The sequence below is a fragment of the Suillus fuscotomentosus genome (genome assembly GCF_016647785.1).
Source record: "Suillus fuscotomentosus strain FC203 chromosome Unknown F5891scaffold_258, whole genome shotgun sequence".
Taxonomy (NCBI): Eukaryota; Fungi; Basidiomycota; class Agaricomycetes; order Boletales; family Suillaceae; genus Suillus; species Suillus fuscotomentosus.
The window spans coordinates 1-25601 of NW_024539770.1; the positions used below are offsets into that span (position 1 = coordinate 1).

The 25601-nt window shown below is 46.9% G+C and overlaps 8 protein-coding genes and 1 non-coding gene across 9 annotated transcripts; 5 read left to right on the forward strand and 4 right to left on the reverse strand.

Moving 5' to 3' along the window:
- Positions 1 to 199: 199 nt before the first annotated feature.
- On the reverse strand, positions 200 to 1380 carry F5891DRAFT_1132456 (uncharacterized protein; the record flags this gene model as incomplete). Its single annotated transcript, XM_041364738.1, has 4 exons — positions 200 to 217; positions 264 to 673; positions 983 to 1258; positions 1353 to 1380. 4 exons carry the CDS (start codon positions 1378 to 1380, stop codon positions 200 to 202), a joined length of 732 nt encoding a protein of 243 aa, XP_041216620.1.
- Positions 1381 to 4395: 3015 nt separating this feature from the next.
- Positions 4396 to 5503, reverse strand: F5891DRAFT_1200807 (uncharacterized protein; the record flags this gene model as incomplete). Its single annotated transcript, XM_041368854.1, has 2 exons — positions 4396 to 4965; positions 5030 to 5503. 2 exons carry the CDS (start codon positions 5501 to 5503, stop codon positions 4396 to 4398), a joined length of 1044 nt encoding a protein of 347 aa, XP_041216621.1.
- Positions 5504 to 5872: 369 nt separating this feature from the next.
- F5891DRAFT_968248 (uncharacterized protein) lies at positions 5873 to 8623 on the forward strand (the record flags this gene model as incomplete). The annotated part of the gene is made up of 5 exons (XM_041376296.1): positions 5873 to 6025; positions 6082 to 6375; positions 6437 to 6787; positions 6944 to 8192; positions 8241 to 8623. 5 exons carry the CDS (start codon positions 5873 to 5875, stop codon positions 8621 to 8623), a joined length of 2430 nt encoding a protein of 809 aa, XP_041216622.1.
- A 1032-nt stretch (positions 8624 to 9655) lies between these two features.
- Positions 9656 to 10195, forward strand: F5891DRAFT_1082379 (uncharacterized protein; the record flags this gene model as incomplete). The annotated part of the gene is made up of 1 exon (XM_041363439.1): positions 9656 to 10195. A coding segment is annotated over one exon (288 nt), but the record flags the coding sequence as incomplete, so codon positions are not given.
- Positions 10196 to 14295: 4100 nt separating this feature from the next.
- On the forward strand, positions 14296 to 17078 carry F5891DRAFT_988896 (uncharacterized protein; the record flags this gene model as incomplete). Its single annotated transcript, XM_041378039.1, has 14 exons — positions 14296 to 14398; positions 14841 to 15096; positions 15357 to 15422; positions 15559 to 15665; positions 15749 to 15755; positions 15812 to 15884; positions 15935 to 15968; positions 16017 to 16042; positions 16100 to 16104; positions 16180 to 16284; positions 16334 to 16354; positions 16494 to 16546; positions 16583 to 16621; positions 16792 to 17078. The coding sequence occupies 14 exons, from the start codon at positions 14296 to 14298 to the stop codon at positions 17076 to 17078; spliced, it is 1182 nt and encodes a 393-aa protein (XP_041216624.1).
- Positions 17079 to 17372: 294 nt separating this feature from the next.
- On the forward strand, positions 17373 to 19251 carry F5891DRAFT_292752 (P60-like protein). The gene is made up of 8 exons (XM_041371229.1): positions 17373 to 17612; positions 17675 to 17739; positions 17788 to 18131; positions 18181 to 18540; positions 18588 to 18839; positions 18891 to 18967; positions 19021 to 19195; positions 19246 to 19251. The coding sequence occupies exons 1-7, from the start codon at positions 17416 to 17418 to the stop codon at positions 19079 to 19081; spliced, it is 1356 nt and encodes a 451-aa protein (XP_041216625.1). The 5' UTR covers positions 17373 to 17415; the 3' UTR covers positions 19082 to 19195; positions 19246 to 19251.
- A 363-nt stretch (positions 19252 to 19614) lies between these two features.
- On the reverse strand, positions 19615 to 19696 carry F5891DRAFT_t143. The gene has a single exon. It is a non-coding gene; the product is annotated as a tRNA-Ala (tRNA).
- Positions 19697 to 19702: 6 nt separating this feature from the next.
- Positions 19703 to 22030, forward strand: F5891DRAFT_1156476 (26S proteasome subunit RPN7-domain-containing protein). Its single transcript, XM_041365217.1, has 8 exons — positions 19703 to 19929; positions 19991 to 20295; positions 20350 to 20484; positions 20536 to 20808; positions 20856 to 21056; positions 21113 to 21331; positions 21393 to 21502; positions 21553 to 22030. The coding sequence occupies exons 1-8, from the start codon at positions 19803 to 19805 to the stop codon at positions 21632 to 21634; spliced, it is 1452 nt and encodes a 483-aa protein (XP_041216626.1). The 5' UTR covers positions 19703 to 19802; the 3' UTR covers positions 21635 to 22030.
- An 896-nt stretch (positions 22031 to 22926) lies between these two features.
- Positions 22927 to 23646, reverse strand: F5891DRAFT_968242 (uncharacterized protein; the record flags this gene model as incomplete). Its single annotated transcript, XM_041376295.1, has 2 exons — positions 22927 to 23050; positions 23102 to 23646. Coding segments are annotated over 2 exons (669 nt in total), but the record flags the coding sequence as incomplete, so codon positions are not given.
- Positions 23647 to 25601: the final 1955 nt, after the last annotated feature.

Sequence of the window (25601 nt, forward strand, 5' to 3'; positions counted from 1 at the left end):
AGCCATACAATGAATGCCGCCAAATATGGTTGCCATAAGCACGGCAGCAAGCCGAAGAACCTTTTTGTTCGAATCTTCAATAGTGGTGCTGCCATCAAATGTTGGAACTCGAAGCTTTCGAGACGTTGGGATGTCAACCCAGCCTATCAGTTCTAGAATGGGGCGGAAGAATTGAGGCAAGTACCGAAGGCGAGCAAATTCATCTCGGTAACTGAAACTAAGGCAAACATAATCAGCAGCGGTAGAACTGTTGAGGCGCATACATACTCGATGTGATCCTCTGGCCTTGACACAGTTGACTTCCAGTACACTGGATGTGGACATCGCACATTGAGAGGCTTGTCCCACCACATAGCATAAGTTAGGAAACTGAGGACCGCAAAAGCGAGTGTCCCCACTTCGAGCTGAGTGGTTTCGAGGTGACAGACGACGCGGGTGATGAGCTGCATAACAAACCAGGCCACCTGAAGCATGACCAATGCTTTTGATATCGCATTGCCTTTGCTCTTGTCATGGATCTGGTTTGCTGTTATGGTAGGGACGTCGATACACTCGTCACGTATCAGTTTGAGAATGTATTCAGGACGTAGTGTAAGGTAGGGTTCTCCGTCCACATAAAGCATGAAACCACCCATCAGCGCAAAGAAGCTATGCGTCTGGGTCCATGTATAATCTAAGGATACGCATGAGTCAACGTTTAGTGACCAGGTGAGCATGAATGGGGCTTACCTTCCGAGTCGGACTCGAATTGCTTTAATTCAATCCAGCTTGTGACCCACCTCAAGGGAGCACAAATGAAATGCCAGAGAGACAACAGCACAGATAATATAGCGTTAACACACAGGATCAAGAGGCGAACGAAAGGCAAGCGGAGAAGTAAGCGAGTGAAGCGATTTTCAGTTGCAGGTGCTTCAACAAAATCCATTTCTGAGGACATGTATAGTGAGTTGTGAAATGCAGAGTTTCCAAAAGCACAACTCACCTTCAGACTCCGGACCAACATTGGGATACCCTGATTCTTTGAACTGTCTTGTAACTTGATGAGCGCTAAACGACTGGCGCATAGCCCATGTAACAATCATTTCAGGAGCTATGAGTGTCATTATCATCATGCCAAGTTGTCGCCGTATGATAAGAAAGGAACCACTGTCCTTCGGACTCGGGATATTAGGGTGGATGGCACTGTATATACATGCAAAAAGAGTGAGAACAGAGCTGGAGATGATGGTCCACAAGGTTTTGGTCGTGAATGATGGGACTTTAACACTGTCGCTGGTGGTAGTATTTGTTGTGTTTGTTGTAGGTGCAGCTTGGATCCCTCCAATGATGTAGAGGAAGATGCAGAAAAATACTAGTAAGCGTATTGTGGAATGGGTACATCGTATGCATCCTGTTCACTATTTGTATCTTACTAGTGGGTGTCGTCTCAAAGCAGCGCCGCAGTGTACAATGAGGCCCTGTATAGTACTTGCAGCATGACAGTGACAGCTGGGCCTGAGTCGGTGTCCTGAAACCTGATGCTCAGTGAAAATTGGTACAGATAGGCTCAGAGGTGCTGTAGTGTGAATTACCTTATTTGAGGTGTGTTATATGTACGCCCTGAAATGCTTGACAAAATGGCAGGCCATGAACATAAGAATTTCATGGGCGATACAGGACGACAGGTGTTGTGGCTATCCGGGATACGCATTGAGAGATTGATCACCAGTAAGCTTGTGGTGTTGTACAAGTAAAAAAAAAACGAAGATAGGCGGACGATGCGTAAGGAAGATGCTAAGCCGACATGACGAGCTAATGCCACGTACCCTGTATAAGCTCATAAAGAATCACATTAATCCAGAACGCCAAATGTGCACTTCCCACCTTGCCGTGCACCCACCATCTTCTCCTTCTCGCTTACTCACGTCTTCTAGAGTCTTTACTCCATCCACAGCGGCGTAGTTCACCAAAGACAATGATGATTTAATATTGAAAGCTTGCCAAGGCAAATGGTTCGTTTCTTGTCTTCTAGAGTCTTTACTCCATCCACAGCGGCGTGGTTCACAAAGACAATGAGGATTGGATATTGAATATTGAAAGCCTGCCAAGGCAAATGGTGTCCGAGTTAGCTTGATCATGAGACGTAACGTATTTTGGTTTGTTTACAGCGATATACATCTAAAAAACCAACTCGGTGGAAATATAGTTTGAAACTCTTGTAAGACTCTCGCGAGAGTTGCCGTTTTGGTTAGCACGAAATCTACTAGATTTCGTTCGTAAATACCTGGTTTTGGTTATGTTTGAACCCTGAGCCAAGTTTCACACATTTAGATGTGGGATTTGAAGATTATCAATGCGATGTGAGATTATCAGTACAATAAATGCGTTATCCAGTATTACTAGTACAATCGAAAACTACTATCTGATAGAATCTACGAGGGTGCCTGCGATGGTCCAATCACTAACACGTACCGCAAAAAGTTGTGAAACTGTACTCGCTCGTCCCCGGAAAGGTTGTTCATCGCACTGAGGATATATAGGAACTTGCGATTGGATCCCATTCCTCCAAAACTATCCACTTTCACCTGGACTTCGAACTGTTCATCGAGGCTGCAGAACGTCGCTGCGCCGGCGAGTGCCCACATGAACTTCAGATTTTCGATTTGCTGTTCCTCAGTCTCGCCGAGGAACTCTTGGTGCAACCCCTGCTAAACAAAACGGATAACGTTGCACATGATGAACGCATTCTGGAATTTAGCTTTGATTTCGACCTGTCCGTTCTGAAAAGATTGAGCTGCCCCCGACAACACACACGAACGAAAACTTACTTGATCGAAGCTATAAACGTGCATGAAAGCGAGACCATCTCCATCTTGTGTGATCTTTTCGATCAAGCGTTTGCGATAGGTGATAGCGGGTGCGGCAATGTGCAGTGGAGGGAAAAGCCGATATGCATGGAACACGCCCTTGCGCGCGTATTCAGCGAATTTGCCGCGAGTTGACGACAACGCATTCGCAACATCCTTACGATGTTTATTTGAGATAAAATCCTCAAACGTTGCTAATAAAACAAGTCAGTATGATGTTAATGGACATATGATACTCACCATTGGGTGCAAAGCAGCGTGGTACCGAGTCCCAGATGACCTTGTTCAGCATGATTTTCTTGGCGGCTTTGTCAATCGCCATCGCCTGTTCTCCAAATAACTCGCGCGTGACCAAATGCGTTGCCGTTTTCATGGACTGGCCAATGATATCATCCGATAGTTTGATGCGCGTGGGTTGAGGTGTTGACGACGTTACAGATTGCGAAGTTGAATCTTCGACTGCTGATGGTAGAGATTGGGTGTTGCCCTGCGGGCGTATGGCAGGGTACGGAACCATCCGTGGCGTAGGTGGCATCGCACGTCGGGCTCGCCTCGTTGTTTCCCTTGGCGGGCCCATCGTCTAAGTGAGTGGTAAGCAGGAAACGAATTGAAGAAGAAAAAGAACTTACGTGCATCACATCGGTTGGCGGAATCTCACCTCGCTGGATCAGCGTCATCTCCGACGCGCTCGTGCTGGTACCGGTACCTTGAAGGGGGGTACTTGAAGGGAAGTCGTGGTTGGAGCCTTGAGGTAAGGGTCCGTAAGAAGAGCCCTGGGAGGGGCCCTCCGAGGACGAAGCGCCGTAGTATTGGCCGTGAGGGAAGCGGCCGTCGAAGTCAGTGTTCTGCATACTCCAGCCATATGATGCTGCGAAATCGTCAGAGTCATCAGTGAACGAAAGTGTGATTGACTCACATGTGCTCCCACTTGATATGGGGGTAGGAACTCCTCCACTGGCCGCATGCGCATCGAAGTTGAACTGAGACATACGCGGCTGCTCAGTAGGAATGTGAAGTTGGCCACTTGCTGGTTCGCCGGATGGATTGAGGCCAGAACCGCGTGGCGGTTTGGGGACTTTAGCTTTAGTTTTTCGCTGAGGGCCACGCTCACTAGGCATTCAAGTTGGAGGGGATGTAAGAGTGCATGCGTACATTTAAGTTGCGAAACAACGTAACGGTACATAGGGGGAAAAGAAACACAAACTTTACACGATCTTTACAAACCGGGAACGCGTGACGAGCTGATAAGATGATTTGACAACAAAAAGCAAGGCCATTTACTAATGAAGCGTAAAAAGAAGGGGGGGGGGGCGTGGTCCGATAAGACGACTTATGAACGGGAGAAAAAGATATATGAACGGCCGGAGCGGGCGAAGCGCTTTATTGAACGGTCGAAGTGTGTATATGAACGGTCGAAGCATGTTACGGACGGGCGAAGTAAGGCGATAACAATCTATGAACAGTGACATGAGTGTCACTGATATTGATCAGTGAGTGGCGTGAACAACTTGGCAGTCACATAACATTGATAGTCACATACCATCGATAGTCACAACTGCGCACGCTGCTGGCCCGGCCACCCGCTGCGACGATCCTCCTCTTCGCCGAAATCGATATCGGAGTCGGTATCGGTATCGGTACCGGCATCCGTGAAACCACCACGCAGCGCACATGTGATGTTGTCCCTGTTTTGTGAGGTGCCAATGAAACGAGGGAGGTAGGGAACTTCGCCGGTAGACGCTAATAATTCACGTTTGGCACGTGATCCCAGGCGTTTTGAGATTATCTCTGCTTGGGTGGTGATGGCGCGAAGCATCTCGCATTCATCGTTGTAGACAGCTTGAATGTAATTCGTGTCATCATCGATTTCTGTGCGTTCACGCTCAGAAAAAATGTTCCTAATCTTCTTCAGCTGTTCGTCCCTCAAATTGAGGCGGTTTTTGTTCTCCTCGTGGAGCGCCTGATTAAACACTGTCATGCGCTCCGAGTATTCGACCTGCCATAACGATGTTGCCACCTCATGGCGAGCAGCCTCGCGACTAGCGAGTACTGCCTTGAACGCTTTGTACAAGGTGTCAAAGCTCATCCGTGAGAGACCGCTGGATATTGCGTCCTCATGCTTTTGGACATAGATCATGTGAGAATTTGCGAATTTCTGGAACAAAGAAAAGAAAAACAAATACCTCTTGCAGTTGTTCAGATGTGAAGTCTGGTTCCCGTACTCGCCCTGTCACGCGGTTGGCAAACCGAAGTTCTAGTGGAGATGGCCTGGGGGGGTATGGAATATGCCTCTTGGTCGACCTCTCACGCAGGTAAGCTACTCGAGAAGGTGACTTTGGGGACTGTAAAATGTCAGGCTTATACAACAGACTATCCTTTACATCAGGAAGGTACGGAATTTCTTCCACCGGGGAGAAGTGAATTATTGGAGAACCTGAGGGGTAGGGGGACAGCTTGGGAGAAAGTGAACAGTCAGAGCCAGATAAGAGCTCAGTAGCCATGGTATTGATATGGGGTGACTCAGGGTGGTCAACCTTCTTAAAGAACTCTAAGGAAGTTAGTTCTACGCGAGTTGCACTACTTGATGTAGTGCTGGTGAAAGCAGGGCTACTTGGACGAGCAGGAGATGAGACTGGTGATGAGGACACAGGCTCCATTACTTAGCCTGGCGTGATGACTGTACGCTGTGAAACGTGAGGTCTTCGGACTTTGAAAGACTTGTTACTTCCTGTAAACACTCACCGGCTTAAGTCTAAGCCAAGTCTACGGTACAATGTAAGTACTTCCATTGTTCACTTTACGATACCATACATACCATTGACAGGCTATGTCCCAACTGCAAATTGGGGGAATATACATCCATCGAGGCGCTTATCTCACATCTCAATTCTCCATCTACTTGCTGGCCATCCGACGCACGACCACGAACATTACCCGTCCCTTCAGTATTCAATCAAAGTGGTCAGATACCCGTCACTGGTACTTGTCACCCGCAATCTGGATACGTCTATGGTGTCGGTAGAAATATGCTGGATAAACTGGAAGACGATCAATATGCGCATCGACGGAAGATAAATCATTATTACCCTTTCCATGATGAAGGCGAATGGGAATTAGGGAAGTTTTTGGTGGAAAACCTCACTCAAACTCAAATAACCAAGTTCTTAAAGTTGAAATGGGTAAATGACGGATATCGATCTAAGCTGTATTCCTCAATCTGATCCTACCTTCACAGTTTGATGCTCCGAATTGCGCAAGACCCTCTTTCACCACGAAAGACCACCTCCTGGATTGGATGGATTCACTACCTTCTTTTGCCCCGTGGAAAGTCTCCAAACTAGCATTTAAGGGCTATAAGACTGTCCGTCCTGTGGAGCTCGTTTGGCGCGATGCACTAGAGGTCGTGAAGCAACTATTCAGTGACCCAACGTTTGCGAACCACATGACTTTCAACCCCTACGTCGCTAATGTCAAAAATCAACGTGAATACGGAGACTATATGAGTGCTGACATGGCATGGAAAATTCAGGTTTGTTCGCCCTCCCATTCATATACTCCTCGCTGAGTAACAGATTGATTTTTACTTCTAGGACCATCTCCCGTTGGGTGCGACTCAAGTCCCAATAATCTTGGGATCTGATAAAACACCCGTGACGCGACTTGCTGGAGGAATTGAGATGCATCCGGTCTTCGTCACAATCGGTAACATTGATTCTGAGGTTCGCTCCAAGGCAACATTGCGAGCTTGGCGCTGCGTAGCCTACATTCCCGTAATCAAGTTCCGCGTTCACACAGATTACCAGTCTATTCTCCAGGCCAGACTGTGGCACAAATGTTTGGACCTTGTTTTCGCCAACCTCAAGGTCGCAGCAAAGGATGGCTGCTTCATGCCCGATCCTTCCCGCTATATTCGCCATGTGTTTACGCCACTCATCGCTCATGTGTGCGACCTACCGGAGGCTACTATGATCGCCGCAGTCAGTAAAAACTCATCCCCACTAACTATGGCAACACAAGCGGATTTTGGGGATGGAATTCTCCACCCGCCCCGTACCGGGAAGTATACATTGCAGCTCATTGTGGAGATATCTCGACAGGTTGATCCCTGGGACCTCGACAAATTCCAGAAAGCGGCCAAAGCCATTAATCTATCTGGAGTTCACATGCCATACTGGCGTGATTGGATGTTTGCGTGTCCATCCGTTTTCCTCGCTGGTGAGGTGCTGCACACCTGCCATAAGTTTTTCGCGGACCATCCGCTGAAATGGATCAAAGAAGCTCTAGGAGATTATGAGCTCGATACCCGCTTCATGGTCCAGCACAAGCGAGTTGGAACGCGCCACTTCGCAAAAGGCATCACACACGTTAATCAAATGACAGGTCGCGAGCATAGAGACATTCAACGCACTATCGTTGCGTCGATCGCAGGGGCCGTTCCACCCAGATTCGTTCGTACAATCCGTGCCCTTGTAGACTTCTTTTACCTCGCACAAAATCCGGTTCACTCCCCTGAATCACTTCAGTTGATGGTTCAAGCACTTTCGGATTTCCACGCTTGCAAGGACGCTATCATCCAGGCCGAGGCAAGGAAGGGGAAGAAGGGCGTCAAAGAAGATTTTTTCATTCCAAAACTCGAGCTTCTGCAGAGCTTCAATGGTACGATTCAGAAATTAGGCACTTTGATGCAGTTCTCCGCTGATGTGACGGAGCGGTTACTCATCACACACTGTAAGGACCTTTTCCCGCGGACGTCCCGGCAAATCAAAGACTTCACGGAGCAGTGCGTACGGATTCTTAACCGCCAAGAGTCTATGGAAATGTTTTGCCTGTACACGCTGTTAACTTCTCGCGGGGCGTCACTAGTTAATGCAATATACGCCGAAGATGAAGATGTCACAATTGCCAATCCCGCACTCTCCTGGGTCTCCCGAGTTCTCCCTGACGAAGTTAAGTCAATACATGGTCCCCGACCAGTCCGCAATCACTTTCTCAAGGGTATTCTCTCTGGAGATGCCCTCACTGCTTTTCAACTCAATATCACGCCTGATTACAAATCGCTATCACTGTCTGACATACGCACGAAATATGCACTCTTGGGCTTTGAGCGTGCGCTCGCCGAATTCATATGTTGTTCCCCCCTTTCTAGTGGTGAAAATTCTTGCTGGGACCCCAAGTATGGGCGCTTCCAGGTATGGCACAAATTCCGATTGCAACTTCACTCGGCCTTCCAGCCGCGAGTCATCATGCCAAGTCGCGTGGTACAAGCGTACCCACCAAGCGATGATTTTCCCTTTGGAAATTGTGATACTGTTCTCGTGGAGACCACAGGCATTGATGGCAAAACCAGTATGTCTTTCATGTGCTTATGTTGTAGCCTACTGATATCATATACAGCGAGTTGCATCGCGCAGGTTCGACTCATCTTTCAACCGACAGTTCGACGAGGTTCCAACCTGGAACTACCATCGTGTCTCTCAGACCCACTTCTCTACGTCCAATTTTTCCACTTCATTTCCAGCCCTGATGATCGTCCTGAACTCGCGATGTGGACCGTGGAGCGCACATACACGCAGGAGGAAAACGGTAATCGCTGTAGGAAGGGGGCTGTCATACGAGTGACAGACGTGACACATGCGGTTGAGTTGATACCAGTTTATGGTGAGGCAGTGGCCAACAGTGTGTCCTCTGCGACTTCTTTGGAATGCTATGAGCGTTTTTTCCTGAATAATTTCGCAGACAAGGAAAGTTATCACACATTCAGTACCGAGTTTGTGTAGACAGTAGCTTAATCAGTACGCAGTGATTGTATCTATTACTATCAGCATCTATCATATCACAAATCACATCTTATCAACGGAAAACAACTGGCTTAAGTTTTATCAGCCAGATTTGGTGTGTTATATTGGTGTTCAGGCATCTCCACCAATCGCCTGAGTTCGCTACTGAAGTCGTAAGTGTTCGTAAGTGTTCGTAACGCGTGTAAGTTAAGCGTTCATTTCAGTCGTTTTGCAGATGTAGGGAGCCTGGAGTAGTTGCCGTCCCTTGGTGACTGACACTGTATTTGCATTGCATAAACTGTAAGTGCTTAAGCGCGCAAGCTCTCTGGCCTCAGGTGTGAGCTGCCCTGTTGTAGGCAAGCTGCTTTCGTCCCTTACAATTGGATATGTATCGTCCTGGATCACAGATTAATTTTTTTTTGCTCCAGTATAGCGTTCTGCAAATGACTAGGTGACCGCAAGCGCGCAAGCTGCCAGGTGTGAGCTCCCCTATGGGCATCAGTGAATTCATGAGTCCTTGATTTTGTAGCCATGGGAAGTATAAGATGATATCATTTTGCTACGGCTGAATATACCTATGTATACAGCAATAAATATTAGTTATCAGTACATAGCCATGAATCTCTGAAAATTCATTTTACCATGAGGAGTTCGCAACAAGATTACAACATTGCGCCGTTGCAGCAATCAATATGCAATAGCATGGTTAAGTTATATTTGTTGACTCATGCCATGTTCCCTCATTTATGTTTTAAACTACCAAGTGATATAAGACTTTATCGTGGAAAGAACCGTTAGCACTTGTAACCTAATTTATATTCTTATGAGAGCTTCAACCAGCGAGGTATGATAGTGTAATTAGGTACCGTTTGTTGAGCAACATCATATTACCTCATTTATTTTTGACTTACAAAACTATATAGATCGGTTCAAATATTGCGTGAATTACAATGTCATCCAAAATCATGCACGTGACTATCACCTCAGCCTCAAATTTTACCTTAGAATTTTCGGACAACCTCAAATCATGTGACCAGCGCAAGTGGTTGAAATTGATTTGTCATTGTTTGCGCAGGACGGAAATTTACACGCAAGTTCCTTTCAATCCTTCTTTCACCGCTACTACCACCACCTCTCGACTCAGCATCTTCATTCCTCCCATTTGTGGTGGTCCCTCCCTGGCCTTTTCCTTGTGGTACCTCCTTGGCCGTTCGTGGTGGTTCCTGCCTGGCCGTTCGTGGTGGTTCCTCCCTGGCTGTTCGTGGTGGTTCCTCCCTGGCCTTTCCTCATGGTTCCTTCCTGGCCGTTCGTGGTGGCCCTTCCTTTCCTCGTGGTTCCTTCCTGGCCGTTCGTGGTGGTCTGTCCTTCCCTCATGGTTCCTTCCTCTGGCCGTTCATGGTGGTCCTTTCCTTTCCTTTCCTCGTGGCTCCTTGCTGGCCTTTTTTCGTGGTTCCTTGCTGACCTTGGTCCCTCCTTTCATTCATCTCTCCGCTATCTTTTCCTGTTTTCTTTTTGTCCTGTAACTACATATGTAGTATTTAAATATAAATAAAATTAATTTGCTTCACAAAACGAGTGCTGAGGATGAGAATAATTTGGTACTGGTGACAAAATGACAGGTTGTTGTAGGCAATCTGTCATGCTGGCGCTTTTGGTAGTTCTGTCTAACTTACTCCAGTAGTGGTGCCGAAGTCCGGTTCGGTTCGGTTCTTAGGCCTCTAAATGCGAACGCCGAACTGGACCATCGGTCGCGTTCAGGCAAGGAGGGCGAACGCTGGACCGGACCCTTATGAACGCGTTCACAAGCGTTCGGTTCAAGTTCAGAACGCGTTCGAACGCTCGAACGCTACATATAATTTGACAAAAATTGCAAGAAATACATGAACCGTAAATGAGTAGCTAAATTTCGTCCATGGCATAGTGTTCGTGAGCAGCAGCAAACTCAGCTTGAACCGTTGCAGAAATGTGGCCTTGACGGTACCCACTCTTCAATAACTGAAGGGCCTCGAATGTTGTTGGCAACAAACGATTACGGCGCGCAGTCCCAGTGATGCCGCCACTCGAAAAGGCTCGTTCAGATGCAACGGCAGAGCCTTGAATAGCGAGGTAATCCTTTGCAATGCGTGAGATGGTGGGATATTGAACGGAATGGTGCTAAAGGCATAATGAGTCAACTTGCAAGGAAATGCGATGCGAAAAACTCACACCCCACCACGCCACTATATTCTCAACATCCTCTAATGGGGCAGCAAGGTAGTCGTCAAGCTCCTGGCGAGGTCTTCGATTTGCGGTGTCATTTGCGACACGAGTTTTGACAGCATCGCGCATCCAGCTATGGCCGTATGACCCATGGCGAGCAAGCGAGGCAGGAGCTGCAATAGACGGCTCTGCAGCAGCGGGCGAGGAGTTGTGATGATAATATTTGTCAAAAACCTTCCGCAAGCTTCTCATGCCCTCGTCGAAGTCGTGAGGCTCCCATTTACCCTTCGCATATGCCACCTTATAGTTAGGATCAAGCGCTACATTGTGCATTAGATAGGGCATCATAGTAAATAAAACACATACCGAGGCAAACAAAATAAACATCAGTTTCGTCAATCTTGTGGTACCATTTGCGAATATTGTCGAGGCCAGAGTTGATTGCGGATGAAAAGTCGTCAAACTTCGAAGAACTAGCCATGTTTTGCCAAGTTTGTTGGAGATACTCGAGGACTGGAATTGCGCGCCATACAGTAGGTTCACGAGTCGCCGAAAACGATTGTTGTGCATTGGCAGGTTCCTGGTTATACAGTAGGTTAATACAACATTTGAGACTCGACTGGACACTCGCACATACCTGAAGCACGTCGTGCATCAATTCCAACTTCTTCCATTCTTCGGCTGAAAGCTTGAATGCTCCATATGACTTGCCCTGCAAGTTTGGGACTTCGTCACTGTCATCCGCCAGTTGTATGAATCTATTCACCCCCTGCGGCAGATCAAATTGAGTTAGTATTGGGCATAGGGATAGAAACCAACTTACTTTGCGTAGCTTAAGGGTGCGCTCCAACATACCAAAGAGTGAGGCCCATCGCGTGCGAATCCATTTCAAAAGCTCAAGCTTCGGCTCATTGACCTCGACACAACACTGTTGAAAAAAAGTGCGTGCTTGGGGAGATTTCCGAATCTGCATAACAAGTGCGAGGGCTTTTCCTGCGGTGTCGGCAACCTCGAAATCAGTCGTTTCATCATCGTCATCTTCATCGGCCATGTTCTTGAGGAGCACGCTTGCTGGTGTGGGTGCGACCTCCTCGACAAAGTGTTTCGCAGCTAAGTGCAAGGCGTGCTCCATACAGCTGAATAGTAGACATCAATATATATAAATCACGATATTAAATAGTTCACTTACCGCACACGGTGTTCCCCAGCAATCCATTTCTTGCCGGAAGGGTCGATAGCAAGCGCGATGGTCTGAATTGCTGTGTCGTTGTTGGTAGCATTGTCAGCTGTAAACCATCCAACCTTAGTGCGGATGCCATAGTTATTGATAGTTTCAATCAGGATTCGTCCAATGTTGCTCCCACTGTGATTGCCGTTGATGATGGTGAATGCAAGCTGCTCTGTCTTCAACTCCCACTCATGAGGTTTCCCAGCTGGGGAGTCAATATAATGCGCGGTGACGGAGAGAAAAGGTACCCCAGGTTCAGAGGTCCATGAGTCGAACGTGATCGAAATCTTGCTATCAACTTGCTTAAGTTTCTCCTTGACACGTTGAACGGCAAGCTGCACCCGTTCAAGAATTTCATCTCGAGTTTTGGTGTGGTGAGGAATATCCCTGTCTGAAAGGGAAGGCCGGAGGTATTGAAGGAGCCGGCGAAAGGGTCCCTTGTCAACGAGTTGGAATGCCTATCTATGGCATGAACATCCTAAGTCACGATTACAAAAAAAAACACTCACCTCGTCCTCAGACACGATAAGCTCAACAATGTAATCCATTAGACCGGTCTTGGTGAATTCAGGAATTTTAGGCGTGAGGGAGGCATCTAACGTTTTCTGCAAGTCGTCGGTTGCTTTGCAGTTAGGAGGTATCGCCCGATCATGCATCTTGATACCTCGTTCTTTGCAGCGGTCGCGGTATATTGGAAAGTGACACTTCGCATTTCGAGCGATATGGGTGCGGCGAGTCGAAACACTGCCTTTGAAAAAGCACTGATTGGTGGGTACATCATTGGCTCTTGAATTGACAAAGTTAGTTATGTGTGTGACGTTCAAAGTAAAAGTAAAAACATACCTGCATATCTCGCACCACCAGCCATCTTCGGGTTCTTGGGTGTGCGGATTGATGCGTCCCTTCTCCTGAGTAAATACTACCTTCAAATCCCCACTGCGCTCCTCTTTCTTCTTATGCTTGCGATCCTCACGGTCCTTGTCTCCAAATACCTTGGTCCGCTCGTAAGCTTCCTCCCCGTCATTGTCTTCGGCCTCTTCTTCATCATCTGAACAATCCTCTAGTGCAGGAGGTTCGTCGTCATCGTCATCATGGTGACGGACCAGACGGGACCCACGTTGCACTCGCTTGGGTGCAGGCTGTCCTTGGGGAGGCGCTGGAGCCACTCGTTTGGCTGGAGTCGTGTTGCCAGCATCGCGGATTTTTTCTGTCGGTTTAACAGCTCGGCCTGAGCGAGACACAAAGGCAGTTAGCTTGCCATTGGATGCAGGAGGTGGAGGTGGAGGAAGCATGGGCGTGTCATCGTCAGGATCATTGTACCAATCGATGGCACTAGCATCCTTGAGTTGGCCGTCAGATCCAAGTGCGCACGACATTTGTGCAGCAAGGAGGGTGAAGATTGAACCTGTAGTAAGTAGCTCATTTATTCCAAATTTTATGATAAGAGATCAAAAAAATGACGCACCTTGAACATCCTGTTGCCATGCAATTACTTGGTGTTGAAGCTTGAAGTACCAGAACGAGAAACCTGAGAATATGTTCTGAAAATAAAGACCATTGAAGTCTGAATAAAGATTAACATTTGTTTAACATTAGGCTTACCAGAACATCGAGTAGATTACCAGGGAAGTCAGATCTCGCCAATGGAAATGTGTTGGGTGTTTTGGCTGCGAAGTCCGATCCGCTATTGATTGTCCCGAGATCGATCGACATGCCGGTTGCCAGAAGATCAGAGCAGATATATTGGTGGATCATGCAAAGAATATGAGAACACGTTCAGACGGGTTCGAACGGGTTCGAACGGGTTCACAGTATTCAGGCAGCAGCCGAACGCTGAACTTAATAATCAGTTCGGTCCTTATACTATTTCGAACCCAGGACCGAACCCACGGTCCGGTCCGGGAGGGTTCAGGTCCGAACCGAAGTTCAGAACCGGACTGCGGCATCACTATACTCCAGGTAGTATCATTCTCGCAGATATCATGTAAATTTTGCAATTAGATAAAGCATTGTAAAGCTTTATATTTTCACGTCAATTATTTGATGCTTCGGAGTTGTGAACCTCCCTTTCGTTATGGCATTTCATAACATTTTATACGATAATCAGGGACGCGTCTTTCCTCTATAAGGTCAAACATAACAATGTGATTGTCGATAGCAAAATTATGCTAGTTCTTGCGATTATGTACTATATATTGTTATTTATTGCTATCTACTTTCCTCACGGGTTCACTGATGCGCCATTATGGGCAAATTGCAAATAAGCCACGCATACAATTTCCTTGTGTTACAAGGATGGGTAATCATAGTAGAGGTGCGGCACACTGCACATCAGGTCCCGTCCAAAGGTAAGTATCTCATCGATTGGGGATGCTGCTACCTGTTCATCAGTCCTCCGTTTCATCAGACATGCCACAGTGTATAAAACAGCTCTAATTTTCACTACCGTTCACAGCCCAAATTGATAAGAAAGCTCAAGCAAATCTTGGATAAACAACTAGACCGAATTGGACACAGTTATAGAAGGGGGTTGAATTTTCATATTTCTATGTTTCCAGCTGAGCTGCGCTATGGATTTCTAGCTAAATACTCTAACAAAAACGCCTCTACAAAAGGTCTTTATTTATCATAATTTGGACAAAATTTGCGCTTCTGGGCAGACCCAGGACGGGATCAGGACAGAACCCATTGGAGCCTCCGGCAACGTTCGCCAACCTGGGTTCCAAAGTCGTTATGATTCATCCTTAAGTACCTCCGAGTCGCCAGCTCATTGAACAGATGCCATATCAGCAAAGTTAGGCTTAAACGGAGTACCTCGCTGGCCCCTCGCAATTGCATTTGCCAGCTCAAGCCAGCTCAATCTCAAATATGGCTTGTGCTTGGACGAGTCTGGGCAAGCTTACCCTGTTGCCTACGCGAGCACTTTCAATTGTTCTCAGAGTGCGGTCTTGGTAAAACAAAAGCGTTGCCTTGTTCCATTCCTCCTTCTCATTATCACCGTTGCTTCCAAGTTGTTTCCTTTCTGTGTCGAAAGCGCGACGTCCAGGTGAGTCATAGATCCCTATTTGCAGCCGCTAGCATTTTTTATCTCGCCCCTCACCTCTATCTCTATCAAGGACATATTTATCTGACACGTTGCCAATAAACGTGCATTTTATCCATTGAATAGAGCAGCGTTTGCTTATGGAAAGTGTGATCGTGGAGAAATATCTGCGAATAGCATGCATGTCTATCGGGTTTTATGAGCAAGTCTTTGATTTCTTCGTCATGGCCTCGTAGTCGTCGCAATATGCTGATTATGCTCAGTTATATTCTTACACTCCCCGCAGAATGGCGTTTTTACCAAAGCGAATCGCCATTTTTTCATTTAAGGTGTGTGTACGAAACCATTCACATACCACCGTTGACAAGCCCAATCACATCAGTCTTGCCTGCGTTTTATTCATTCTCATACGGTACTTTGTGTCCACATCCCGTTATGCGATTTCTTTGCTCACATTTGATGCAGCTATGTCAGTATCGTGACTATAGTAGTCAGCAATTACGGGTTCTTCTCCACTACCTTTACCCAACAAACCTGTCAAAAATACTATCTTGTTGCGCCTATCTTCAAAGGTGTGTCGTATTGGTATTCACGCACCAGGACTCTAGTGACCATGTTGTAGTCGTACAAACTATGATATCACAGGTCATTCTAGGTGTGAGGTGTGTCCCGTCGAATTGTTCGTGGGTTGCAGCTGCAGATTTAAAATACCGCGTAGAACATTCAATATTGCAAGAAGAGATAGGCGGATAGGAATTGCATTATTGCTGCTATACCTCTTCTCAATTTCGGTGAGCTCTTTACTACACAGACATGAAACCCTGTCTCACATTCACTTTAGGCGGAGTGGTTCGTTGATCTATTTCACAGGACCCGTAAGCTCTGGTCAATGTTTTGATCTTGATTTTGCTATTGACCTTTAGAACAAAAAGCTGCCGTCCTTGATTTAGTATGTCAGTGTTTCTTACAACGAGATCTCATACAAATAACGTTTTTTTTTGCACAGGGAAAGTGAGTGATTCCTTTACCACAGTGTTCTGTCCAGATCTCCATGAACCATAGCTGTACTTCAGTAAATTCTGCCAGAGTACTGTCAACCTGGTTCTTCTACTTCCCTGTGATGTTGTATGACATCGTGATGGTGACGGTATCTACCATGTATCTTCTGCGTTATAATCCTCTCAGTAGCAGGTGCGCCTTTTCTTTCACGTCTTTAGGGTTGCTAAATCATTGCTGTTAGAGTCGAACGGTTGATACGGGTGTAAGTACCTTGTGACTGACAGAACCGATGCGCGTCGCTCATCATAATTAGTCTGATTTATGACGGCATTGGATATTTTCTCGTGTTGTCCGGCAAGTGTGCTCTGCTTGTGACGAGTACCCTCTTAACACTCCTTCAGTGTCGAACGTATTGAACCTCATCTTTTATCATACGACCAATCTCGAGACTCAGGTACGTAGGCTGAATTATGGATACGCCAAAACTTAGCTCTATTGTATCCACTCGCTTCCATCATTAGTCGGCAGGGTAAGTTTCGCATCGTCTGGCGCCAAGGAGATCAGACTGCTCAGAATGCATCATCAGGGCATCAATAGGTTATACTGTGACCTGGATCATGAGCCAACGGATTCTCATTAGTATACGGGGTGCGCAACATCCTAGAGCTTGACTGCCATCCTGCTTACACACACTCGCAGAAATGACACAGCCAAATGCCCAACACATAGAGAAAGTGATCGTCGCGCGTCAGAGCACGCTCAATATGCAGAGAAGCGTGATGTCCGGTCTCCGCTCACAGTTCGAGTCTAAGAATTACTCCCGAGGCTCTAGAAGCTTAAGAAGCCCCATAAATACAGAGTTCAGGCCCACATCGCCTCGTAATCCCAACGACATGGAACTCAATATACGCGTACCCGTCGAGCGCCCGGTGGCAGTAGACGAGTCTAGGAATTCGAGCTCGCGGGGGCCACCAGTGGTGGAATGAGTTGGGGCACTGGCGCTTGGCAAAGCATCACAAGGATCAAACTGCAAAGTATCTACTACGGATGCTGACTACCCAACATACAATGTTTACGTAAAGAACCAGGCTTAGCGTAGGGAGAACCAAGACAGATACATAGTCTCACCGAAACTGCGAACGAATACGAATTGTTGTTGGCAGACATGTATATCAAACTGCTGATATATATAAATTGAAGTCAGACTAGCGAGTTCACAGCTGAATGTGACACCGTGACAATGTCGGCGTACGCGTGACCATAGGTCGTTTGAGTTTGTAGACGACTCACTAAGACAACAGGCAAGGAGGCCGCCACTACCCAATGGCCCCGACAAAAACCAGCAAGGTCTCTTCGACTTCAAAATCTTCAATTCAAAAACACTCTGCGTCTGGTGTCGGAGCACCCTCCCAACTTGCTCAATCGAGCCGTAAAGGCAAGAAGGCATGGCGGAAAAATATTGACATACAGCCTGTGGAACAAGGTCTAGAGAGTCTGCGTTCAGAGGAGCGAGTCATCGGGTGTGAAAAATTTGTGTCTTGCATATGTCTACCATCTAATCGCATTTATCGACTCGTGACAGCTCCACGCTACAAAAACAGACAGACAATCAATTGTTTGTTGTGGACACCAAAGGAGACGATAAAGGTAAGTTTTTGCAAGATATATCTAGGTAAAAAATATAAAAGTGTTCAGTTCGCAAGTCGTTACCGCGGTACTCTAAGGCCGAGTTGACTTCCACGAAAATACTTTCCCAACGATCTGCCATTCCTGCCGTGTTTTCTCGTCCGACAAAAGACTCTATACCATCACGATCAAAAGTCAGTAGGGCTGACAAGGAGCGCCTTCTTCGCATTGCAAAGCGGCCTAGAAAGGGTCCATTCAATGCAGTTATGGACCACACAGAGTTTGGTGCAGGGAGTGCTGTAATCGATGTCAGCGCTGCTGTGAAACATAGCGGTTCTTATGATCCATGGGCAGCCGAGGAGGTGGAAGAAATGGCTGATGGATTAGAACATACAACAAAACCTAAGATCAAGGCAAGACTTTTCTTCCTTGCTACCAGCAATTTGCTGATGATAGTCATAGCGCCCGGAGTTATCTCATCCTCGCGATGTCATAGAAATTCCTGCTGTGTTGGAGCCACATCAAGGATCATCATACAATCCTCCTACCGCGGCACACAATGAGCTTATCATGGAGGCATGCAAGGTAGAGCGACGTAGACAAGATGAAGCGGATCGATTGGCAGAAGTCCGACGCAAGGTCGCTGATGCACGCGCAATTGCTACCAATGTCACGGAAGGCCTTCCACTTGGAATGACTTTAGATGAGATACCCGCAGACGATGGTGAACCAGTCGCACAGCACGATGCGGTTGTACCCAAGAAGCCATCGGCACGTAAAACTAAGCAGCAACGAGCAAAGGCGGTGCGATTCCGCGAGGAGGTAAGCCTTTCATCGCTTTTTTACCATCGTCGCTGACCTTGCACTAGAAACAAGCACTGGCAGAAAAGGCAGCAAGAAAAAAAATGCTTGCCACGATCACAATGGCTAAATCTTTCCGTTCAACCGCGGAGAAAGTTAGCCAACAACAAAATCAAGCACGATTGGCAAGGCAGCTGGCACTGAAGATGAAGCTCAGAAAGGGCTTGGCTGGCCAACGGCTAGGGAAATATAAAGTTCCTGAAAATGAAATCGAGGTTCAGATTGGAGAGGATCTGAGTGAAAACCTACGAACGCTGAAGGTGTGTCGACTGCACCAATTTTAATCGACATCGCTGATAGCCTCCTGTCAGCCCGAGGGCAACTTATTCCGTGATCGCTTCCGTAGCATGCAGCAAAGAGCCCTCATTGAGCCTCGCGTACCCGTCCTGTGAGTATTCGTGATGTGTTTCAGCGCAGTTTTTGACGTCCTTTGCCCTGTAGCCCAACTAGGCGAGCGAAGCTGAAAGAGTTTGAGAAGCACGCCTGGAAAAGATTTGAGTAGCTAGTATTACTCTTTCCTATGTTACCGAACTTTGAGCTTCAAGTCTCACGGGACGCACCTGTGTCCAGCACATGTTGTACATCAGCTCATGATACGGCACCCGTAACTTTTGCAGTAAGTTTGGTGAGATTCTGAAGTTCTGTGACAGGGCTCATTTCCCCTAGCTATGTGGCGCGGCTCTTCCCACTAGACGTGCATGTTTCTACGATGTGGCAAATGATTCAGCACCAATCACAACAATCCATTGGTTCAACGCATCGGTCACATCAAAGTTAGTGGCCAGCGCGTGTCACGACTCGCAGAGATGGATGGGTGCGTATGGAGTTCCTGGCTTCAGCAAAAAGACGCATGGATGTTTGCCTCTGAGCACCTTCGAGTTTTTCTCCATTGATGACAACACTTGGACTGCTGAATCTTTGAAATATCGAAACACCACATTAATTAGCATAAGAATGTCGTTGTTGTACATAAACTTGGCTGGTTCAATAGCGCGTCATGGCTTCAATCGTCGATCAAGCTAGGTACCAAAAAAATGGACACTGTGGGAGTTGAACCCACGACCTTACGCATTCCCGATTTGCGAAGCGTACGCGCTACCAACTGTGCCAAGGGCCCGCGTGTGTTGAATAACACATGCATACGTCACTGGCTGAATTATTTCACTATAACGGAACGTGCAATTGGGACTCGACCACTTCGTTTCATATCCAAGTGTCTACGGATGGAAATTGATTATATTGAGAACGAAGTCTCCATACTGCAACCTCCCGCAGCACAGAGAAGACGAATCCGACCAGTGGACGATGCTCATCCTTTCGATCTGGATGCATACATCTCGGGATATTCTGGTATGATATCAAACACCCCTCTTGATGCACTAGCTTAGATCGAGGTTTCCGACTCTCTAAGGTCGTACTGCGCTTGACAGGCTTGTGCACATTATCTCAACATGTCCGACTCTGGCACCACAGGCATTGAAGCTGGCGTTCGCGCAGATCGAGGAGCTTCGCGATCCAACCCTTTATCAGACCGTGATGAATGCATATGATGCTGTGGCGGACCTCCCAGAGGTGCAGCTCCCTCCGACTAGCGAGCTGTGTCCAGTAAACACGGTGTGGTGCGAAGAGGTTACGAAGAAGAATCAAGCGGAGAGAACGAAGCTAGAGGTCGAATTGAAGACGTATTCTAACAACATGATTAAAGAGAGCATAAGGGTACGACCAGCATCTTAGTTTCTTCAGAGACTCTGAATATCATCTCTCCATCAGATGGGCCACAGAGATCTCGGTGACTTCTACCGTGCCACTGGAGACTATACTCAAGCACTCAAACATTATACGAAATCAAGGGAGTTCTGCTCAACAAGCCAGCACGTTCTTGACATGTGTCTTTCTGTGCTAGAGGTAGATTTTAGTTCATTGATATTATTTTTGGGTCATTCATTCCTCCTATAGCTTGTGATTGAACAACGTAATTACTCACACATATCTTCCTACGTTTTCAAGGCGGAGGGTGCACTTGATACGGCAAACGCAGCAGCAGCATCCAACTCAACTGCGGGTTCCGCTGCACCTCCACCTAAAAGGTCAGCGGAGCGTGACCAGGTACAATCCAAGTTGGATTTCGCGATGGCTTTGTTCCATTTAGGACAAGCCAACTACGAAAAAGCCGCTCAACTTTTTCTGAAGATCGGCCCTCCAGATTCTCTTGGCGATTGGATTGGCAAGGTAGGCGATATTCTCTATCCAGCCAAACTTTGCTTATGCTCTTTTAGCTTGTCGCTCCTGGTGACTTTGCGGTGTATGGAACTCTATGCGCTCTTGCCAGCATGTCGCGATCTGCAATCAAGTCTCAACTTACAGGAAACGCTATTTTCTCTGCGTACATTGAGCAAGAACCATATGTTCGAGACTTAACCCAGTCATATCTCTCAAGCGATTTCAAAAACGTCCTGGAGCTTCTCGAACGGTACTCGGTATGCTTTATATATATATCAAAATCTATAATTCTGAGCTGTCTTTCTTGCACCAGACGCGTCATTACGTGGACATTCATATATACTCACATGTATATGATCTGACGAACCTCATTCGTAATGTCGCGGTCGTGCTTTACTTCCAGCCATTCCAGACCATTCGTCTCGACAGAATGAGCGCGGCATTCGGCTGGACCGTCGACGAGGTTGAGAAGGAGGTAGTCGCGCTCATTCAAAGCGGCCAGATTCAAGGCCGAGTTGACAGTCAGAACAAGGCCAGTGAGACTTGTTGGCATAACTATGGCGAGGATAACGCTGACACTATTAACAATACAGATCCTGAAAGCGAGGAAAGTAGATCATAGGGCCGAATTATTTGCGCGTGCCATAAAGACCGCTGCTGAGATACAAAGCACCAACCGCAAGCTACTGTTGCGGATGCGTCTGTGAGTGTATATGGAAGATGTGCAGCTCGCACTCTAATCTGAGTTTGCAGGCAACAAGCAGACTTGGTGGTGAAACCGCCAAAGTCGCGCCGCGAACAAGATCGTGCGGCGGAACTTTTGCAAGGCGATTGACAGCTACAAGATGATGAGGCTATTGTATTGTATTTTTACTGCATGGCCAACGTTATATCATGATGATTTCTTATATTCATATAGCTAGCAACGAAGAAGTTCTGCGTAGCGTCGCTGGCATTCTATGGTTCAAAGGCGATCTCGCTCGGTACTTTTCAAGACTGCTCTTTTCTGAGATATCGTGAGCTTGAAGTGCTTTGGAAAGCTAATCATCATGATGTTAGGGGATAAGTATATGAAGTTCTCTGGTTTCCGACTAAGCGAAAACCATCGAGGGGCAATTTCAGAGGAATAGCGAACCGAATAAATGAAATGGATTGAATAACCTATTCGCAAAGCAGACTATTCTGCGACGGCTTGCCTCACAGACGGACTGGTCACCAGCCTGTCTAGTCGAGACTGTCGAATGTGGCACAGCATCCATGCAATCCCTGTCATGTTTAGAGGACGACATATGAATTGATGCCATCGATCGACAATGATGGTGAAATGTCTATACTAGAACGTTTAGAAGTCTCAGAAGAGAGCATACGTGAGGTGTATACACGGTGCGCACAGACCAACGCTCTGTTGATTCAATTTAAAATTTCGATTATGTAACCAATATTGGACTGTATTAGGTCATTCGCTGATCAGAGCTGGCAAGGCGTAAATTTCTCGACAAGTCACCTATAGCTAGTGTTTCATGACTTGGTTATCATATCCAAAGCAATACGCCTTAGGCCTTATCTTCGAATCGCATCTGTCGCACAGTACACGGCAAACCCACCATTTTGTAAATCTGGTGTCAAAAATAGAAATTATATATCCAATATCTCACACGCATCATCCATAGGGTTTTCGCGCGACATACCACGTAAATCATAAATATATATGCGATTATGTTCAAAAATATTTGATTGCCCGGTCTCTGTGCGACTTCTGTAGGATATAAATTAATTATTTAGGTGATATCTGTCCTAAGATAAGATGTTCGTATCTATGGAAATTGTCAGTTTAATGGTCGCCCGCAGATGTAAATGAGGTGTATTGATTGAGACATACAGATTATGTTTTCACCTGCATATCTGAGGCAGCATGTCCAAGTAGGTATGAATGACGAATGTCATGATACATCCGCTATACATGGCGGATATCTCTCTCGGTGATCGGCCAGTAATGCACCACGGTGGTACTCAGACTCGTATACAAAACACGACGAGACACCATGCATTCAACGAAAGTAGACAATTTATATAATGATTAATTGATTATAATTAAATGAGGACTACGAATGAATGAGCGCACAAACTTTACCATAACAACTTTTTCTGAATTGTTTCCTGCCATACAGGCTGTGAACCTTTCACAAGAGATAGAGCCTTGCGGCGACCAGGGAACTCCTGCAGGTCGAGCTGGAGAAACTCGACCATTGCCCTATTCATTAGTCAGTAAGGTGAATAAACGGTGTACAGAGATATCACGTACTTGCGGTACACATCTTCATACCCAGCAGTCTGACCTCCTGATTGCTCACGCGCACTTTTGCGAAGCTGCTCCAGCATTGCATCAACATAGTTCCAAAATTTTTGTTTGTTCCATTTTTTGAAGCCACCGTCGAGTCCAAAGCCAGATGTCGCACAATCAGGAGTACCAAAAGACTCGTCAGGGATTTCATTCGCATCCGCATCTGTAAAGGGACCTTCGATTGCAGTTGGATCAGCCTGGCGGTCCTCTTCGTCAACCAGATTGTTGGTGACTGCCGCTGCGGTGGAGCTCGCATCATGGCTGGTAGGATCGTTGAGGCTTTCATAGGCACCAGAGCGTTCTTCTTGATCCGCAGATCCCTGGCCTGGGTGATACTCCGAAAATTCATCCGCCAACTGAACCATATCAACATTGAGCGTTTTCTCAATATGCTCTACAAGATCTTGATGGAGCGAGGGGATGAGGTAGGGGGAGAAGGCTTCCTTGAGGGTGAGCTTTTCATGATCACAAACACCAATCAGGAAGATGCGAAGACAACGGCGCTGTCTCAAATTCAGTAAAAACAATCTGGATGCCTGAAGAAACCCACCAAAAATGCAAATCTAGTCCAATGCGAGGAGTCAACCTCCATGCCACTATGTATAAGCGGTTTGAGGGCATCCATGATACTCAATCTCTTGCTGACTGACCTGGTAAGCTGCGGATAGAATGATCGCTGTGAACACTTTCTATCTTCATTCATTGAGAAAATACGTACTGTGCTTTTGATTTGGCCACGGATGGTTGACAAAAGCCGTGTGACCAATCTGCCGAGTTGTGAGCGCAACTCAGCGTCTTCAAAGAGTCCCTCAGCGATCTTGAAAAGATCATTGTGCGCTTGGATAAACTCCTGCGGTATGAACAATGAGCATTTAAGGCAATAAGAAGTAAATCCGAACTACCATCACATGTTGATGCGTATCAGTGATATAAGCAGTCAGGTTTGGAGATAGCATACATGCGGTAAGGCGGCTCTTCAGTGCACTCTGCAAATAGTCAGTTATGGAATAGATGAGAACAATCAATCAGTCGCACCTCGAAATCCTTAGAAGTCAGTAGTTTCTCGAGTTCTTGTAAAGTATTTATTTCGATCCCTTCTTCTCGTTCAAGCTGACCAGCCCTTAATTCTAGAAGCATGACGAACAAATCACCATTCTTGGTGAAATTAAGATGAAACTTAATCAAAATAATAAAGGAAGGTAGAATAGATCGTACCTCGATAAATGCCAGCAACTTCTTCAAAGGTATTCCACGTTCAGTAGCAAGCTGTTGTGCATATGTTTTGAGTCGCTTGGTGCGTCTTGGAGTGAGACAGGCTGCATTGGTGCTGGAATCCCTCCGACGCCGAACGCCTGCGCTAATAGGCGCATTGAGATCAGACGATCCACTTGGAGAACCTGGGCGTGAAGGACCGGTCAGAACAATTGAGGCATCTGGAAGAGGATTCAAAGACTGTGATTGAGAGCCTGAGCTGGTAGGCTGCCTGCGAACAACAGGAGCAGAGTGGGTCGAGAGTCCCGCGTCAGACCCAAGCAGTGAGCGAGCACGATGTCTACCATCCCGGGGTGGGGCCAAGCCCTGCACTCGTGGTCCAGGACCGATGCTATTTGCTCTCTGGGAGCCCCCAGATGTTGAGCGAAGTGGAAAGCGATTGAGCATCATCTTGGGAGGTCCTTCCTTGAGTTCTCAGTGAACACCCGGTGAACACGTTCAAGTTGCGCTTCAACATTTCCAACAAAACTTCCCATGCACATGAGCTAAGTTCAGCCACAATTCAAGTACTCAGAGTCGAGCGATGATCTGGATTATGCTATTAAAAATGTGCATTCCTACTACTGATAAAAGCGTGACGCACAGATTGGTGCCTGGCGGATGATTAGCTGCGGGACATTAATCGCTGTCAGGACCTGAGGAGTCTGCTTGGTCTGTTTTCTGTCAATAAATGCTTGCAAACCACTACAATTCGACAGTGAGCAGAAAGCTCAATATCTATTGGATCTGCCGTGAGCTTCTTCAGGGATACCTGGAGGATTCCGCGGGTCGGGGCTGACCCATCCACTCGGGGTTTGTTAGACATGTTGACTTCGAAGGTAGAGATAGATCAGTTAGACCGCTGTGTCATTGTAGTAAGAGTGAAGCTTACCTTCGTATTGAAAGTATATCATGTCCTCGTCGGCAGCTTGGGTGAGCTTCTTCGGGGATACCTGGAGGATTCCGCGGGTCGGGGCTGACCCATCCACTCGGGGTTTGTTAGACATGTTGACTTCGAAGGTAGAGATAGATCAGTTAAACCGCTGTGTCATTGTAGTAAGAGTGAAGCTTACCTTCGTATTGAAAGTATATCATGTCCTCGTCGGCAGCTTGGGTGAGCTTCGGGGATACCTGGAGGATTCCACGGGTCGGGGCTGACCCATCCACTCGGGGTTTGTTAGACATGTTGACTTCGAACTTAACCAAAGGT

What these genes read in the sequence shown, in the direction of transcription:
- F5891DRAFT_1156476 (XM_041365217.1), top strand. Translation starts at nt 19,803, where the DNA reads ATGGAAATTGATTATATTGAGAACGAAGTCTCCATACTGCAACCTCCC. An exon ending in ATACATCTCGGGATATTCTG is followed by an intron (nt 19,930 to 19,990) that starts GTATGATATCAA and finishes CGACTCTCTAAG; the next exon opens with GTCGTACTGCGCTTGACAGG. An exon ending in TTGGCGATTGGATTGGCAAG is followed by an intron (nt 20,809 to 20,855) that starts GTAGGCGATATT and finishes ATGCTCTTTTAG; the next exon opens with CTTGTCGCTCCTGGTGACTT.
- F5891DRAFT_292752 (XM_041371229.1), top strand. Translation starts at nt 17,416, where the DNA reads ATGGCCCCGACAAAAACCAGCAAGGTCTCTTCGACTTCAAAATCTTCA. An exon ending in TCAGAGGAGCGAGTCATCGG is followed by an intron (nt 17,613 to 17,674) that starts GTGTGAAAAATT and finishes GACTCGTGACAG; the next exon opens with CTCCACGCTACAAAAACAGA. An exon ending in CAACAAAACCTAAGATCAAG is followed by an intron (nt 18,132 to 18,180) that starts GCAAGACTTTTC and finishes TGATAGTCATAG; the next exon opens with CGCCCGGAGTTATCTCATCC.